The sequence below is a fragment of the Diuraphis noxia genome, unplaced genomic scaffold, assembly GCF_037042655.1.
Source record: "Diuraphis noxia isolate RWA-SAM2 unplaced genomic scaffold, SU_Dnox_SAM2 contig0001, whole genome shotgun sequence".
NCBI classification, from domain to species: Eukaryota; Metazoa; Arthropoda; class Insecta; order Hemiptera; family Aphididae; genus Diuraphis; species Diuraphis noxia.
In genome coordinates this window covers 15,042,155-15,062,657 of record NW_028301711.1, presented here as the reverse complement: position 1 = coordinate 15,062,657, position 20,503 = coordinate 15,042,155, and the positions used below count along the sequence as shown (strand labels likewise).

Sequence of the window (20,503 nt, the reverse complement as noted above, 5' to 3'; positions counted from 1 at the left end):
TCTGCTCGGCATTATAAAAACTGTTTACAATAACTGTAGGTAGTAGGAACATTAGTAACAATTGTCCTATAAACATTGTTATTGTTGCTGTTGTTGTAATTTAAGTATTATAAGATAAGTAAAATGGGTATGTAAGGTATAGGTGATAGGTAGTTTGGCAGCTCATCGCGAGTATAAAGCGCACTATTGAGTTGTGGGCGTCGCTGCTGTAACGTTTTCCGAATCGACATTTCTGGTCACGTCGAGCGTCGTGGAAGGCCTTCGCGTAGGCTGTAAAGGAGTGTTTTGTTGGTTGGCTGGGGACAATGGATCCCCACTGGATGGCTGGTGCTGGTGCTAATGTTGATGCTGTAACCGCTGGAACATCGCCTGCTGCATTTGAGCTCGCTGTAGCACATACGGCAGGTCATAGTGGTGATAAAAGTAAATCAGGGAATGCTGCGGAAAAGACAGGAAAAAAATGTTTAAACATGTTTAAAATTTCATATATTTTGTAGAAACGCGTCCGGGTCAACGATTATGCAACTCGCAAGTATACTGCAGAATATAAATAAATAATCAAAGTACGTGCACCAACGCTCAGAAAAAGTGAAGAAGGCCGTGAAAATGGGTTTTAATTTTACGGTTGACCATCTGTATAAATATGATTGGCAAATAACACGACGTTAACATCACATTCATAACAAAATATGCGTCAAACCCGACATTACTGGCGCACTACCACTTTAACCTTAGACCACTTTATATTATTCCTCAAAATCCTATAAAAAGATGTATTAAAACAGAGTAATTAAAAAATTGACATATTTTAATTTTTGAAAAAGATTAAATAAAAAAAGCGGATAAGTGGATGTCGCTCTGCTGTACATTAGGTGGTGGGGTGGACCTTTGACTAGGGTAAGTTAGATTTGAATGCAACGATAGGTATCATTGTATACGAAAAACGATTCTGAACGGAGATTTGTCAGTCTAGGATATATTATATTTAAATATTGTCATATATTCTATTTTGAAACAAATATTTTATTTTTCAATTAGGACGCATTTCGCATAAGGTATAGTTAACCAATTTTTCCAAAAACATTGCATGCAGTTACCATAATTCATAATACCTTATATTATCATAGATATATACATATACCTACCTGGTTTGAGGATAAATCGTTATCGTTACGCAATTTCATAAAAATTTAAAACTCAAACGCTCAAAATATTTTTCTTATAATGACGCTTCAAATTTCCTTAATAGCTATTTGAAGAAAAACTTATGGAAACTTAGTGTTGAATTTTTTAACCTTAGATATAAATACAAACAATTTTATGAATTTTAGACTACAAAATAATTTGCAAATATTCATGGTTTTGACGAATTTTTGTCAATATTTGAAATTCAAATGCTAATAAAAAAAAATTGTGCCTGTGTATTCTTATAATTTTTTAATCACTATAAGAATAACTTATGAGGAACTTTGTATTACATTTTCAATTATTTTGATATGGCCAAAAAAATTTTATCGACACTTCAAAAAAAATTTCAGAAAAATTGTCTATAAATATCTCAAAAAAAGTCAAAATATTTTAAAAATTAAACCATGTAAAGAAAATGTCAATCTAAATAACTTGAGAAATTTTCAAGTATCTACGACTTATACTTTTTGAATAATTACAAATATTTAAAATCGTTTGAGGATAAATCGTTATCGTTACGCTATTTCGTAAAAATTTAAAATTCAAACGCACTTAAAATTTTTCCTATTATGATGCTTCGAGTTTTCTCTATAGCTACTTGAAGGAAAACTTATGGAAAACTTAGTGTTATATTTTTAAATCTTAATTATAAACAAAAAAATTTTTATGATTTTTCATCTTCAAAATTACTTGCAAATTTTCACGTTTTCGACAGATTTCGTAAAAATTTGAACTATAAACGCTTATGAAAAAAAATTGTGACTAACGATTTTTAATTTTTTTTTTTTAGCTACAATAAGAACAACTCATAATGAACCTTTTATTAAATTTTCAAGTTATTTTAGTCATCCAAATTTTTTTAACCGACACTTCAAAAAAAATTCTCATAAAAATCGAAAATTTCATTGGTAAAAAATCAACTGTAAATCAATTAAACTGTATATAGATAACACTAAAATAAATTTTTGTTGAAAATTTCAAGTATTTACAGTGATTGGTTTTTGAATTACAACCATATAAAAAAATCGATTTGGTTGAAAACTAGTTTTGCGTACTAATTCCCGTTTTTCTGTCATTTTTTTTTTGTTTTTCTCGATTTTTTTGAAAACTGTTGGAAAATGTTTACTTTTAACTTGTATAATGCACCAAGGATATTCACTTTTCTTTCGGAAACCACCCCCAAAGTTTGAAATTGAAGCATTATTTCGACTAGTTATGCTGTACACGGACACAAAAACAAAAAACAAATAAAATAACACACATCATTGTAATCACTCCGTTCAGAATCTAAAATTAATTGATTTTCAGTGAAGCACCCCATTGGAATTTGAACGGAATAATTAAAAAAACAAAACTCCTATAGTGATTATAACAACACTATATTACCCGCAGATATCGAACCAAAATCAATCGATAACGCTAATAGAATGTAAAATAGACCATGGTTTATATACAACAACACATTATTATCTAATCCATCGTGAAACCTGTTGTAAAGCAAAAATTACAATAAAAAAAACTATATCATATTACCAGAGTAAAAAGAGACGAACAGATGAGTGCGAAATTGCTATTCTGACCGTCGAACCGATTATGGTAAGCGTAGAACGAAAATTGGTACAGATAGAAAAACCTGGAACAGATACATAATCGATTTACATTTATACAAATATACAATATACTTAGTATACATATGCGTCTATAAATATTACAATATAATTTATACAGGATGTATAGCTGTATAAACACTATCCACCACTACCCTAAATTTCAAAAAGTACCTATAGGTAAACACAATCATTTGAATGATATACTTAATATAACTGCTGAGTGATTTCAACTTTTAAAATACCTAAATAAATTAACTCAATAAATCAGGCTATCTAAAACACGGTTAAAAAACACGAAAAAAAAAGATTAAATTGTTTTCATATCGAGTTCAGGTAACGCCAAAAATTAGGTACCTATTATAAATTAAATTGAAAATAAGTTATATTGAGGGTGTGAACACCCTGTATGGCTGTATTTATATCAGACAGTTTTATTTTTAGCCATTGAGTAATACTTCTGTAAAGGTGCGTTTACATTATAGTCCGAATGCGAACGAACACGAATGAATCAGAAATGACAGTCGAATATCGTTCGAATTGAACGAGCGTTTTCCGCCACCCGAGCGAGCGTCACCGAACGCGAACGAATCGTTCGGCGCCAATTCGCTAGCGTTCGGCAAACCGTTTTCACTACTGAATTCGGTATATGATTCGCTCGTGTTCGTTCGCGTTTAGACTATAATGTAAACATTGTAAACGCACCTTAAGAGACGACCGGCAGACTTACGCACACGCGTAAATACCTGTTTGAGGGAGTGAAAGTGGGTGGAAGTGCAATTCTGATATATTAATTACACTTTCTGGCGGGCGGTCAATGGAATCCCCGTAGAATCTGCAGTGTCACGTTCGTATTTCCTCATCATGCAATGGACCCTTTTTTCATCCTTCCTCCTATTTTCCGTACCTCATGTAAAACTGTGGTGCAGTCGTCAAGCCCGGATTAAGGGGGGGAGGGTCATGGCCCTGGGCCCATAACGGATATTAAATAATAGTGGGCCCCTGGCGAACAGTACTTTTTTTTATTAAATCAGAAATATTTGGATTTAGTTATAACAGTATATTTTGTAAATCAAAAGAAACATGTACTGTAATATATATATATATAATATTATACAAGATAAAATACAAAGATTTTCAATGATAATATAAACTTATATCATTATTATTAACGTATCTTTAAATGTTTATGACAAGTTTAGAATAGAGACTTATAATGTTATTATAAATAGTTTTTGTTCACAATTAGGGAAGCGAATTGAAGCTTATAAGTTATAATTTTCTAAAAAACAATTTTTTGTTCATCAGAAAATTACAAGTTGTTTTACCACAAGATACTGACGATGAAGAAAAAGAAGTTAATAAGAGTCTTGAAAATTTTATTTTATTGTATAAAAAAGATATTGACAATACTATACAAAATTAAATTATACAATTCAAAAAATATTGGTCTATCAGTAAACCTTCATATGATGACACACAAGATTATCTGCTAGATATTTGGAAGCATTTCAATGAAAAAAATCTATTACTCTCTTTTCCTAATTTATATACTGCAATTAAAATATATCTAAGCATACCTATTGCAGATTGTTCGTCTGAAAGAGCATTCTCTAAATTAGCTTGAATAAAAAACAAATATAGAACAAGCTCTTCTCAAGATACTTTAAATAGTTTTATGGTTTTGTGTTCAGAGAGTGATGTTTTGGAGGTATTTAATACCGATGATATAATTAAAAAGTTTGCTGCCCAAAAATCAATAAAAACTTATTTATACTCATAATTTTTTTTATTTTTGTAGGTATTTAAAAAAAATTTAAAAAATTAATAAATATAGTTTTTTTTGTCTTAATTATTTTTATTTATGGGTCACCAAAATTTTGATTATGGTTATGGCCTATGGACCCCTAAAATTGTTTGGCCCCGGGCTCAAAACTATCTTAATCCGGGCTTGGCAGTCGTGTTCAAGACAACTTTCTCGTGTAATTCCTTCGCCAATCCATACCCCCTGTCTCTCTCTCTCTCTCTCTCTGAAGTACCAACCACCCAATCTGCTTACTAAGACCCCCTGCCTTAGGATATATAGGTATATATGATACGACGACAATAATAATAGCTTTTATATTATATAAGTACTCACTTTCGCAAATGCCTTTTCGTGATCGGATGGCATACTACGGAGATGTATCGATCAGCTATCCACACGATCAATATGACAAACAATGTCGTGTTGATGTCGTTGAAAAATGTCAACATCATGGACCTTATGCCTGTTGTGAATTTAAATAATATTATTTATTATAAATTGAATAAATAAATGAACTGAACGTATATTATCATCCGACATCTATTATCTAAAGCTATTTTATGCACGATAACCCCCAGTGGGGGTCCCCCATGTTATTGTCCCAACTATCCACGTTATTATTATTACCGCATACACACTGAAAGAGTGCAGGACACGGCACAGTGTTATCGTGTTGACTAAGTTCTTAATTGTTAATGCATAAAATTATGTTTTCGGGAAACGAACGTCAGCAGCGTCACTTAACTCCGATGACGCATAAGCTGACAGGGTTTTAAATGTTTTAAAAATATTCGGATGAGACGAAAAATCACACGGACGGATTATTACTATCATTATTGTCGTTATTTATTTTACTCACCGACCAGAGCCATAATGGCCAAAAAAGGCGCCGTTTGGAAAGTGAACGAACGGCGATAAATAAATAGCTGCCATAAATCCTCTGAAAAAAATAAGCAGCGATAAATAAACAAAATGTAAAAAAATTATACGTAATAATAGTTACTGTATATTTATTTGTTTACGGCATAATAATAATATAAATTACCTACCTAGTAAAGCAAATATATGATAGTGTGTGTATCTCGAGAGGACTGAAATCAATGCAGTCTGAAAGAAAAAAAAAATACAAACCGTTTAATTTCAATAAACATACATACATATATATTATATATACTATTATACTATATTATAAATGTATCAAATAAGTTATCAAAAATTAAATGTGCCAAAAAAACAGTTTAAAATTGTAAAAATATGAGATCACACTATACCTACACGTTTTTAAATTTAAAGTTACTTATTTTTTAATTAATGCAATTATTAGAATTAGGTGATAAAAAAATTTCAAATTAACCTTTGTTGTAATTCGTATTATGATAAATCTATAATTGTATGTGTATATATGTGTATGTAATATGTATGTATATTAGGTTACAACTATATCAATACCAGCATCCAGCTGCAGTATACCTAATATTTTGTCATTTATTGGTAAACATTTTTACACTATTAAAGTGAACATCAATCTAAAAATAACTTATCATAAAAAATAAGTAATACATTATAATACATATATTGGTACACACATTTCCTTGGTATCTAACTCAAGAATAAAATCACATAATATAATATATATATATATATATAGTCTATAAGTAATAAAAAATATGATACTTATAGAAATTTACAAAAATATTTTAAAGATTATCTAACGTCCTCGAAGTACGAGTAATTATGAAATATTTAATTTCAGTACGTAATAATATTCCAAATATCCTTTAAAACCAAAATTCTGTAAACATGTATACTCATTTAAATGATTTAAAATCGAATGACCATACCGAGGGAAACTAAAAAAAGATATTGATTAAAGATAACAAAACTAAAGTAACAAAAAAAACATGGGAATAAACAGCCTCGGCTATAATTAAATATGTTTATGCTAGTACCTATGATTATAAACAATAACTTTACTACCATACAATGTTCAACACAATAATAATATGCATTTACCAAGCATTTTTATAATTCTATTACCAGTAGTATAAAGTATAACACACAATATTAATTCTGTCGAATTTGAGGACAATTTTAGAATCTACACACCAGTTCATTGTTTACTCTGACACTCTGTAATATATCTATGGAATAAAGACGCAATTATAAAATTAATTTTGTAACTGAAAATTGTGAATACAAATTTTTTTACAACACAAAAAATAATCAATTATTTTAGATTTAAAACGTTGAAAAATGATTTTTAAACGAATCAGGTAACTAAAAATAATAATAAATACCTGAATAGATAGTTTATTATATTATAGAGTTAATTAAAACCATGAAGATTTTAGTTGATAGTACAATGTGCAGTGCCAACCTTATTCAAAATTTGCGTTAGATTATCGGATACTACGGTAACGTTATAAATTCGTCAACCATGTATAATTTAAATTCTTTTCCAAATCAGTGTTTTACCTTCATATTAATTTATTTACATTATTATACTTAATAATTATTTTTTTTTAAATTTATATACCTAATCTATATTAAGTATTACTTGTTTATGTATAGGTACACATACGTGAAGTATTAGACGCATTTACACACAAAAATATGATTAGTAGAATATAGGGCTATAAATCTAGGGTTTAGAATTTTCATATTGATTTTATGATATAAACTAGATTACAACAATAACATCATTTATATGGAAATTGATACCTTATAAAACCTAAGAAACAAAAGAATAAAACAAATGATTAATTATAATCTTATTTTGTAATAAAATTCTATTTTTACTCACTTAGAAGTTCAACCTTCATACAATTAGGTACCTTTATTGCATTAGTTTATATAATAAATAATGCAATAAACTATACGAGTGCCAATAGTGCAAAATGAAACAAAATATAGATATTGCGATTATTTCATTAGTTCATTACAAATGGATCATAGTATATCACATATATTGACTATATACTTTACCGACTATATACTTTACACGAGTAATTAAACGAGTCAAATTGATTTTCAATTGAAATAAATTACTTATTGACGTGCCAGTCAGTAGTAGTTTGAGGTGATTTAAAAAAGCTGAATACTATAAAAAATTACTCTTTTATTATATCTAAGATTTGAAAATTTAATACAAGGCTCCTAAACATATTTTTACAACAACAGTTGAAAAATAAAATAAATCTAAGATTTGAAAATTTTTAATAATCTATAATATTATATCCTAGACAGATAAACCGTCTCCACTCAGAATCGTTTTTCGTATACAAAGATATAATATCATTGGATGTAAATTTAACTTCATTCATTACAGTAACCCTTACTTACGAACCTTTACTCTTAAGTAATAAGAAGATTACTTTTGCTACCACAATCTCTTACCTTGTTGCGATACCAATAATATTCCCCACTTCATAATAGGGTTGTTGAAAATCATACCCTTTTTGGTTAACTGTACATAAAAATCAATAATTTTATACTCACAAATATAACCATTACAAAGAATGATGCAATATATGACGTTCTAGACATCTCAATGTTCATAAATCTGTAATATTTCTCAGTAATGACGTATCTGAAATGATAAATAATTATTATTAATTACATAATAGCAATAAATTAAAATTATTTACAACAAAACATTAGGTCTTCGAGAGAGAATTTTTACCTTATAAATCCTTTGTTTTGTTCATTTTTTTCAACTAGTGATTTAACGGAAGACATCAGTAAACCATCGTAGCCATAGTAAAATTTCAAGAAAAACTGACTAATTGAATCGCCAAAACACTTGTTCTGAGTAGGCTCTAAGGTTACTAGCATAACAGGAATGCCTAATTGATTTCTAGTGTTGGGCGACATAAACAAGAATCTCCAATCCAATGAATATTCAACAATGTAACTCTCATAAAATATTACTACAAAATAAAAAAATGTATGCATTTTCATTGAAAAATCTCATTCAAGCTCATTTTACAACTTGTAAAATAAATATATATTATATATATACCGTCATTTTCATCAATCGGAGGTGATTCAGTACTTGTCGACTGGAATAATGAACTACTATTGATTCCCAATACACCTCTAATAGAACTGTTTAGTGGATACTGAAAAAGATTATTATATTTTTATGTTTATAAAAGGGAATTAAAATATAATAGAACAAGTACCTTGGTAGAACAAAATTGTGCCGAGTCTTCTTCTAGCGAAAAATTTGATTTACTGGTGGTATGACGATTTGCCTTAGTGCTAAAAATTTCTTTTTTTTCATCTAAATAAAAAAAAAAAAACCAGGAAAGAAAAAATAAATATAAATAAAATGAAATATTATGAAAATATATGTTAGATATACCAATTGTGAACAGCCTTTGAGCTTTTGATTTGGATAAAATAATCTTTAACACTAAGAATAAGTATTTTATAGGGACTGTCAATTATTCAATTATAATAAAACCATATTATAATTTTTGAAACTTTTTGAAAAATTAAAGTAAAGGACTATTTATAATAACTTAAAGTAACAATTAATTTTCTATACTTAAAATGAATATGAATTTAAGAATAATTTCATCTTAAGACTCTACTGAAAAATTCCCATTGAACATAATAATATTATACTAAAAATAAAGTTTGAAAAAATTGTTAGTATACATTGACAAAAATATAATTATTTTAATATTAATTAGTGCAGGCATTCCACAGGGGGCATTCTTTCTCCATTATAATACAACATACATGCATCTCTCCAAAAACAATAGTTGCTGAGTTTACCAATGACAAGACTATGATATTATATCTCCAGAATACATATAGCTTCCTTCAATCTTCACCTCATGGCTGTTTGGTATAAAAAATAGCATATCAAAGTTAACTAATCCAAATCACTTCATACAACATTCACTTTTCGCCTTCTTCCTTGTGCTATGATGTAGCTAGACAATAATCAAATCCCCTCCTCTCAAACAGCTAAATATATAGATCTAACAATTGACTGATGACTCACATGGTCACATCACATTAAAATTAAAAGACTCACCTTAAATGCTCAACTTCGCATTCTTAAAACTTCTAACAACAAATACATCCATTAAATACGAAACTTTTAATTTATAAATCCATATTCAAGCTGATGTGGACTTATAGTCTTTAGCTTTGGGGCAATGACAAAAACTCCAGCACTAATAAAATTCAAACCTTCCAGAAAAATATCCTTCATAAAATCACAAATTCTCCACCCTACATCTCAAAACTTACTTTACATAACGATCTAAAAATCAAAACAGTCCATGAAGAAGCATCAAATTTTAACAAACGATTCCATTCAAAACTTCCTTCTCATACCAGGAACTCAAAAGAAAATGATATCAAGTCATTCTCACTGTTTAACCTAAATTATTGGTATACAAAAAAAAAAATGAAATCTCAAATAAGGGTAGTGTACCACTGGGTGGCTTCTCCCATCATATAATCTATTTTCTGTTATCAAATATTTTTATTGTTTCTAAAGGAACAGATTGAATATACCAAACAAAAAAAAATAAAAAATTAATACTAAATAAACACCTATTGATAAGTACTTAAAACTATTTGTTGCTGGACAAAGTATTAAATAAAGAGGTTCCTACACTCAGTGTCATTATTTAACTTTTGATAAGTCTCATAAAATTATATAAATATTTTTATTTTTTAGATTCTGAGCGGAGCGATGAATGTATTGATTTTACCATGATGTGTGTTTTTTTTTTGTTTTTTTTTTTTTTTTTGTGTCTGTCATCACGTTTTGGGGCAGTAAAAATGCTTCGATTTTCGACTTCAGTACCTCGTTCGATCAGAAAGTGAATCTAGTTGGTACTTTGGGGAGTCAAAAGTACAAAATTCTTAATACTTTTTTAAATAATTGAGAAAAACAAACTAAAAATTAAGGGAAAAACGGGAAATTTTACGCACACTCATTTTTCGACAAAATCGATTTTGGTTTTTGATGTAACTTTAAAACAAATGACCATAGATACATGAAATTTTCATCTAATGTTTAAATAAGTATATCCTATCCACCAGGCAATTTTCAAAAATTTTCGACTTAGGTTGAACTATTCATAGGCATTTCAAATTTTCGATCATTATTAGTTTTTTTTAAATTAATATCGATAAAAATTTATTTGTTAGGCAGAAAAGCTTGAAAATTTAATACAAGGCTCTTAACATATTGTTACAATAGCAGTTGAAAAATAAAAGAAATTCATAGTCACAATTTTTTTTTATAAGCATTCAAAGTTTGAATTTTGACAAAATACGTAAAAATCACGAAAATTCACAAATTATTTTAAGCTAGAAATTCATCAAAAATTTTCTTTTTAAATCTAAGATTTAAAAATTTAATACAAGATTCCTTACAAGTTTTCAATCTTTATCACAAATAAAAATTTCACCTGAAATTCAAATTAAATTTTTATGAGCATTTGAAATTTAAATTTTTACAACATTGGATTTTCACTTTTAGCGATTTCCTTATTTTGGTGTAACTCTAAAACAAATTACCACAGATACTTGAAATTTCGACTGAATGTTTATATAGGCATGTTATATATTTGATAAAATTTTCAAAATATTTAGATTTGTTTTGAGCTGTTTACTGACATTTAAATTTTTCAACTTTATTAATTTTTTTTTCTATAAATATCGATAAAAATTTATTTGTTCGGTAGAAAAGCTTGAAAATTTAATACAAGGCTTCTAACACATTGTAACAATAGAAGTTAAAAAATATTAAAAATTCGTAGGCACAATTTTTATTTATAAGCATTTAAAGTTCAAATTTTGACTAAATACGTAAAAATTACGGCAATGTTCAAATTATCTTAGATAGAAATTCATAAAAGTTTTTCTTTTTAATTCTAAGATTTGAAAATTTAATACAAGGCTCCTAACATATTTTTACAATAGAAGTTGAAAAATAAAAGAAATACATAGTCACAATTTTTTTTTATAAGCATTCAAAGTTTGAATTTTTACAACATATTATGTAAAAATCTCGAAAATTCGTAAATTATTTTATGCTAGAAATTCATAAAAAATTTTCCTTTTATATCTAAGATTTAAAAATTTAATACAAGGCTCATTATATATTTTTACAATAGCAATTGAAAAATAAAAGAAATATATAGTCACAATTTTTTTTTATAAGCATTTAAATCTCAAATTTTGACTAAATACGTAAAAATTACGGCAATATTCAAATTATCTTAGATAGAAATTCATAAAAGTTTTCCTTTTTAATTCTAAGATTTGAAAATTGAATACAAGGCTCCTAACATATTTTTACAATAGCAGTTGCAAAATAAAAGGAATACATAGTCACAATTTTTTTTTTAAGCATTCAAAGTTTGAGTTTTGACAACATATTATGTAAAAATCACGAAAATACAGAAATTATTTTAAGCTAGAAATTCATAAAAAATTTTCTTTTTATATCTAAGATTTGAAAATTTAATACAAGGCTCATAATATATTTTTACAATAAAAATTGAAAAATAAAAGAAATGCGTAGTCACAATTTTTTTTTTACAAGCATTCAAAGTTTGAATTTTGACAACATATATAAAAATCACGAAAATTCGCAAATTATTTCAAACTAGAAATTCATAAAAATTTTTCTTTTTAAAACTAAGATTTGAAAATTTTTAATAATCTATAATATATCCTAGACAGATAAACCGTCTTCGCTCAGAATCGTTTTTCGTATACAATGATATAATATCATTGGATTCAAATTTAATTCCATCCATTACAGTAACCCACTTGTAACCTACTGTACAGCAGAGCGACATACACGACTTACCCGCTTTTTTTAATATTAACCATATATCAGATCAGCATCTCTTAAAATGTGTGAACCTTGGTGTTCCAAAGAGATCACTTCAAGGTTATGCTAAACTTCAGTATTTTTTTTTTTTTTTTTTAATTTTTAAGAAAATTACTTTTAAAAGTCTAACTAGTAGCAACTAGTGGGGGAAAAATGTTTGTATATTAAATAATGACGATAAATAATATTTAACATTTAATAATGACACATTAGACAATATTGTTAAGCTGTAATAACTTATTGTTGAAAAACTAAATTAAAAAAAACTATTGATTAAAAATTTTTAAAGTAGGGTTTCTACGGATAAAAAAGTTAAAGAAATATTTAGATGATTAGAAAATAATATATTTTGTATGTATATGTGCTACAACATATTTTAGTATACTTTTTGTAATATCCTTTAATTAATATTTGTTATGATGATGATTGTGAAATAAAATTAATATTTAATAATTTGGTCAAAAAAATGAAATTGAAATAATTATACGTTTTTTATAAAATATACAATGTTATTATTAGATACTAATTACAATATCATTTGGCAATTGTCATATTTAAATATTTTCTAATATGGGTTGTCGGTTGTACTATGAAAAGTTGAGAACTTCTAAATTAAGATCTAATCATATTGAATTTCTTTTTAAATTGTAAAAACTAGATTATATCTATATTTACTAGTTTTGGAGGCAGTAAGTTTATAAAAGGTTTGAAATATATCATTATTTTATTTTAACATTTACCATTTAAAACTAAAAGTTTTAAACTTACTAATAATAATCTAACTTATTTTATTTTAAGAAGATATTAATTAATAAAACTCATGGTGTATAATATGCACAGTTACTGGAAGTCTAAAGTGTGATAAATCTTAAGATCATAAATTTTTTTAAATCTTTTTTTTATTGAATTAAATCTTCAATCTATACATAATCTTTGTACAATGAATATGTTTGATAAGTGACAGATAAGTAAGTAATATGAATCGTGTGATTAGGGAGGATACCCAGTGGTAATATCCTAAATATTTAATTTCTATAGTACCTATATTTATTTACTAATAAAGATTATTTATAATATAAGCTGTCACTGTTTTTTTGTCACAGAAATTAAAATTGTAAAATATGAAATGAACTAATATTTAAACATACGTGGCTTAATTTTAAAAAACAAATTAAAATATTTGTATCAAATAATTTAACAAAAATAGATGGAATACAATAAAATTTTAAATAACATAGAAAATCAAGATAACAATTGATGAGCAATAAAATTAACTTTATAAAAAAAAATCTAATTATTAAAAAAATTAATTAGTGTTCAGACTTAAATTAAAATGATTATCATTATTAGATTTCACAATGTTAAAATATGAAAATTTATTCTACATATTTAAGTTTAATTTAACTTATTTGGATTTTAATTGAAATATGATTTAAGAGGACGTTACAGATATAACTAAGAAACGAAATTTTCACCACGTAAAAAGGAGAATTTTGTCTGTGCAATATCGTTTTTATTTTTTCGATATCAAAACTACAAAAAAAGTTATTCATAATTCAAAAACACAAAATTAATGTATTATGAAACAATAAAAATTTTTTTTGTTTAAGTGATATCGAAAAATAAAAACGATATTGCATAGACAAAATTCTCCATTTTATATGATGAAAATTTAATTTCTTAGTTATAACTGTAGCTTTCTCGGTTCTTTCCCGCGCGAAATAGTTTTTGCAATGTTACGCACTTGTAAGACGGAGACAACACATGCGGGTATAACGTCCTCTTAATAATTTTATGAATTAAAATTTAGATAAGAATAATAATTAGAAAATACATACAATATATTATACTGAACTGCTCAAAGCAATATAGAATCAAAATTATAATAGATAAATTATTAATCTTTCAAATTATATAATTATGATCAGGGTTCGGATTTTATAGCATCAAAAATCCTAAAATATGCGCTATAATATGACCCAAAAAAACCGTAAATTATGCTCTATAAATAGTCCCTAAAAAAATCAAAAATAGCAACAAATAAAAATAAATACAAATCAAAATGTTATTCAATTTATCATATATCTTTATTAAATCATATATTTATAAAAAAAACTAAAATCTCCGTATACAATTTAAAAAACTTTGTATGTACTGATTAACTATTGATACCTTGAATTATGACATCGTTTGTACCTTGTACGTAACTATTCAAAATTATCTGAGTAAATAAGAATAAAATTTCAATTTTTATTGATTCGCATTAATGATTACCATTTGTCACGAGATTAATGAAAAATATAAAATAAAGCGTTGAATTAAGAATATTAGCAAAACATGGCACCAAAACTTTAAAAGTAGCACTAAGATTCTAAAATTCTTCAAATATGCAAAAAATAGCAAAATAAAATTTTATATTTAGAGTCCGTGGTGCATTAAACAAATTTACAGCCCACTCTGCTATTTTTATCTCTATCCTATAATAAGTAGCAAATGCTATAAAATCCGAACCCTGATTGTGATATATAAAGCAAAGCTATATTTAATTTGTTTAATTTAACATGTAAAAAAAATAATTTCACCCCCGGGGGTAATGTTGATGTTAGGGCAGCGGGGATTTTTCATTATTATGTTATTTTTTATTTTAATGAAATTATAAATTAATAGTCGTTTGAAATTCCAGATATTTAATACTAGGCATTGAAATTCGATTTTCGCATAAAAGATAATCGATAAATTTGTCGTCACAATCATTAGTCATTAAAATTGAAAAGTAAGTACTTATTTACAAAAATAAAAGATCCCCAAACCAATTTAAGTTTTCATCCCAGGCTTCATCCTACTTGGGAGCCACTGTATTAAACCATAAGTTATAAAAAACTACAAATATTTCAATAAGTTATAGTATAAAATCCATATTATCCATAGATGCAATTTTATTCGCCAATGTTTAATGTATCAATATATTTTTAAATACATACATTAACTGATTTGAATAATTGTTTTCAAATAAAAATAGTTTTAATTTATATGCATTTGATTTTTAGAGAAATGAGGAGTATTAAATAAATATCTAGAAATATTATTTATAATTTTAAATAATATTTAAACTCAACTGAATTAACTTCATTGTTTATTCCTTAACACCAATTTTATATTAATTCATATATATATCAATTTATAATAAAATACTCTATGCTCAATCGTGTTGCTACAAAGGTATAGGCTCAATCGTTTTATGATCTTTTATACTTTATAATATAAATAAAAAAGTTTTTATTATTTACCACCCCCCCTTCCTTATCCAAGGTATCGAGACGCCCCTCCATAGTACCAACAAATATGTATATTGTGTAGTTCTTATTTTATGTTTACTTGGAATATATTTTACCTTCAAAGTTTATGTAATTTGAAAATGGTAAATAGTTAAATAAGCTCGGTTTTTGGCTGTTTTGAGATGTTTCTTGAAATTTATTTTCAACTAACTCTTCTGTAAATGGTTCAATATCAATCTCTCCTTTGTTCCTGAAAAAAAATATTTTGTCATACAGTTATTTTAAATATGTTTAAATTTAAACTTGATATTATCAATAAACATATTCTAGTGTAAATTTATTTATTTATTATAATCAACGACAAGCAACTTTTACACAATTATACAATCAAGAAAAATGTAGATAATAGATAAAGACACATTATAGCAACTTATAAAATGCTTTACATATAATTACTTAAAATTAAAATATTCTAAAAAACTTAAAAGGCATTTAAGACATTTTTTATAAATATATATATATATATTATATGAGCCTCCGTACTAAATATGGTTTAATAATCTATATTATAATTGTTTGCGTTATGCATCAATCTTAAGTTATTACATATGTATTATAATCTAATAAGTAATTATTGCGTAATTATATTATCCAATATTTAAAATACATTAATTAAAGTCCAACCTATATTTTTTCTTTTTTTCCTTACTTCTATTAAGTAATTTTTTTTATGTATTTCCATTATGTTGAAAGACATTTGATAAGAAATAAATAAATCAAATACATGCAAAAATATTATATAATTTATATAATTAATGAGATATATAATTTTTTAACTGAAATATTAAAATACAAAAATAATAAAAGTTACCTAAACTATTTTAAATATTAATTATCTATAGGTTTTATCCAACGTCTTTTTAATTAACTCAAAATAAAATTGTATATAAAAAGATTTTCTATCATTAATGGAAAAATTATTCAGTAATCAAATAAGTTACAAATTCGAGTTCAAAAGTTTAATAGTTGAGATTTACCAAGATGTGTTGCAACACTTTAAATTAGCTATGATGGTTGATGGTTGTAACCGTATTACAAAAAAGTAACTAAAAGAACTCTATACCAGCACATGTTAAAAAACTAAAATCATAGTGATAAAAATAATAATAATAATAATAGTACTTTATTTTATAAATATTTAAATACATTAGGCATTTTATTAACAAAATACTTTCTAACCAAAACTCTAAGTAAACTTGTTTTAAATTGGTGGGTCATAATAATATGATAGTATAAAGTATAATTATAAAGAAGGTTATATATTATATAAAGTTTTATTGTAGTTTTCGTTTCAAAAAAAAAAAATAATAATAATAATAAAAGCAATGTGTTCATACATTTTATCTTACCTAATCTAACCTCATTTTTTTTTAAATTATAGTAAAAAAAAAACCTATGAATAAGTTAACTAGATAATTTTCTAAATTTGGTAGTAGCAGGTTAATATGCTCCAACAGAATCAAATTGATTATTCAGAATTTACAACTTGTCACATCACGCATTTGTAAGACGGAGACAGTGCTTGTAGGTGTGCGTCCTCTTATATAATAAATGTAGAAAAAGAATCAGTATTAATATTTTTAGTATGCAAAAAATCAGTAACAATATTTAAAGGAGACATTGCAGCAAATAATTTATTACATATAGAGGGATTTACATTACTTTTTTCTTATAGTCTAGTTTTAAAATTATGCATTAGTTTAAAGATATGTTTACATAATAATAATATTTGAATTCTAGGTAGTAATTTAAGATTATTAACATGAAACAGTTTATATATTACATTAGTTGGAGTGAGAAATAGCTTTTTTAAGATATACAGGGTGATTTTTTTATCGAAGAACACTCATACTCATACACTCATACTTTTTTAAATAATGAGTGTTCTTCGATAAAAAAATCACCCTGTATATTATTAAAAGAGTACTTAATTTTGATGTTTAGTGATGAGTTTGAGTTTTGAAAGTACCACCCCATATGCTTATAGTATAATTCTTATACAATACGAAATAACAGAGTTTACTTATTAAAAGTATCCTGTCTATACAACTTTTGCATTTAACATTCAGAGATTGTGATGCCAGTATGTGTTATCTCAGTCTTACAAAATATGCATAACAGCAATTTTTACGCTTATCAGATCACATTTAGCTCAGTTAGTTTAAAATTTAGAGTGAATTGATTTATCATAAAATTTAAAGGTAACATTATTATCTAGTATTGACTAGGTAATAATCTCTTTTTGTCACATTTTAATTTTAACTCAAATTATGAATATCTTAAATGTAGGTACAAACAATTTACAATTATTTTAAAATACTCATAACTTGCTTTCAAATTAATATATGATACATACAAATTCTATGAGATTAACTAAATTATAATCTTAATTTAAGTTTTATAAGTAGTTAATTCACTCTAAATTCTTAACTAATGAAGCTAAATGTGATCTGATGAGCATACAATTTGCCATTTTACACAATTGTAAGACGGATAAAATGCATGCAGGTATCAAGTCCACTTAAAGAGTGGTTTTAAAGATATTAAAAAAGTCTTTACTTAGATGATTAATTATGTTCAATATGATATTTCAAATATTTAGTTTATCATAGTATCTATATCAATCCTAAAAATTTTATTAAAAGTATGAAAAATATAAATTTGTTTGTTTGTATGTTTGTTGAGTTTATTCAAATTATCAAAAAATAACTTCAAAAGTTTAAGAAAAGTCTAGAAACATAATATACTCAACAGTTTAAAAGAACGTTAATTTTAAAAACAAATATTTAGTTGATTAATAATTAACACTTAGGTAAGGATCTTTTCTATACATTTTAATATCAATATATATAAATTTTTTCAATTAATAGATACATTGTCAGAATATTAACTTTCAAAAGGTATTAAAATGAATTGCATGTTTAGAATAATTATATTTAATAATTATTTGGTACTTACTCAAGGTTATTAGTTTTAGTGTATTGGTTAAACAATGGTGCATTTTCATCACTTGTATACAGAGGTTTTAATTTATATTCACGTTCATATGATTTTTCAACCGTGAACAATTCGTTGATTGTTCCTGATTGTTCTGCATGACTACGTTGGTAACTTTGAATAATCTCCACTCGGAGTATACCATCTCTAGGCCAAACATCTTTAACATGGTCTAAACAATTGGCCGGCATTTGTAAGAAATTCATGTGCGAATAAACAAGTACAAAAAATGACAAAACAGCCTAAAATCAAAAAACATAAATATTAAAATCCAAATTCTCAACATCGACCTTCGATATAGAACAAAAGTTTACCACAAATAAAAATACAAATTCTATAAGCCTCCTAAAAAATCTTGGAAAAATCCAAGCATACCCCAGGGAGACTACATAGAATAATTGGTCTATTTCATAGATAGGCTGGTTGTTGTTATTCACTCCTGTTGTCCTCATATCCCAGGAACTTGGTGGTAGTTCTTCATGATCGTGACCGTTGGTGGGCATGATGAAAATAGTTCCTTTAACTCAGCAATGAACAAAACATCAGCAGGAAATGTTGACGAATATACAGTGCATCACCACCTGGTAGAGAATAAAAACCAATAAATTCTATAAAGACAGAATTCGGATCGCCTTACATTTCAACTGTATGCCACTAGAAGCTAAAAAACAAAATTGAAACATAACAGAAAGGCTGGCGAAAATATAGAACTTGTCGTCATGGACAAGCACATATTTAAAGATCTTAACACACAAACTGATATTACAGGTAACCTGACAAGCGAAGGGGTCACGTACTCAGAACTCATGCTGTGAATGGTGGGCCAACAGACATTTTTATAAAAATCAGTAGTAAAAAAGCATACCTACTCACCCTTATCGACGGATGGGCCGAACTCGACGACGATCGGCGATGTTATTATGGTAGGTAATCGAACGAGCTATTTGGCCGGGCAGCAGCGCATTAATCTCGGGGAATCAGAATAATTATAATAAGGTTGGTGCCAATCAGTTCGACGAACGATAAAATGGAAACACGAATACACGACTACGATAGAACGATGAACAGGTTCAACTTGAAAATTCGTAGTGGCACTCATAATAAAGTAAACAGGTATTTCAGCTATTTTGTGGTTAGGTTATTATTCGTTACTTTATCATGGAATAATTAATAACACGCGCAAGCCGGCCGCCATTTAATGCGCACCACAAAATTACTGATACAAGTTTTGGACCGGTTAGCGCACCCCAGCTTCCCAGCCATAGTTGTGGTTCGCCTCATTTCATTGGCCGTTAAATTACCCGCCAAAAATACAATTTTGTAATATTAATATCACGACGAGATTGAAAATTATGAATAATACGAGCTTTTTACTATGGCAAATTACATTTTATCATTATTTTGTGTGACGTTTGACGTGATTACTTTTTTATGGTATTCATCAATATCAATGTATTATATTGTAATGTAAACAAATACAATCAATTTGTTATTTATTTGTTATTAATTGTTTATTCTAGATTCATATAAGTTTATTGTGTTTGTTTAATGCTGTATAAAATAATTTACATACACTAGGTAAAATACTCGTGTATATATATATATATATAATATTTACATTTTCGCGCACAAAATGCCAATTTGTGAGTTTTTTGGATGTGATATTGGTAGCAAAAGAAAAAGTTTAGTGAAA

The 20,503-nt window shown here is 26.6% G+C and overlaps 1 protein-coding gene across 1 annotated transcript; it reads right to left on the bottom strand.

Annotated features, from left to right (window-relative positions):
* Positions 1-329: 329 nt before the first annotated feature.
* On the bottom strand, positions 330-19,313 carry LOC107170619 (membralin-like). Its single transcript, XM_089217650.1, has 12 exons — positions 19,125-19,313; positions 18,772-19,052; positions 15,870-16,003; positions 8,787-8,887; positions 8,624-8,723; positions 8,285-8,531; positions 8,101-8,191; positions 5,652-5,709; positions 5,462-5,542; positions 4,936-5,065; positions 2,722-2,821; positions 330-438 (listed from the first exon to the last, which is right to left on the bottom strand). Exons 1-12 carry the CDS (start codon positions 19,311-19,313, stop codon positions 337-339), a joined length of 1,614 nt encoding a protein of 537 aa, XP_089073776.1. The 3' UTR covers positions 330-336.
* Between the last annotated feature and the right edge of the window lie 1,190 nt (positions 19,314-20,503).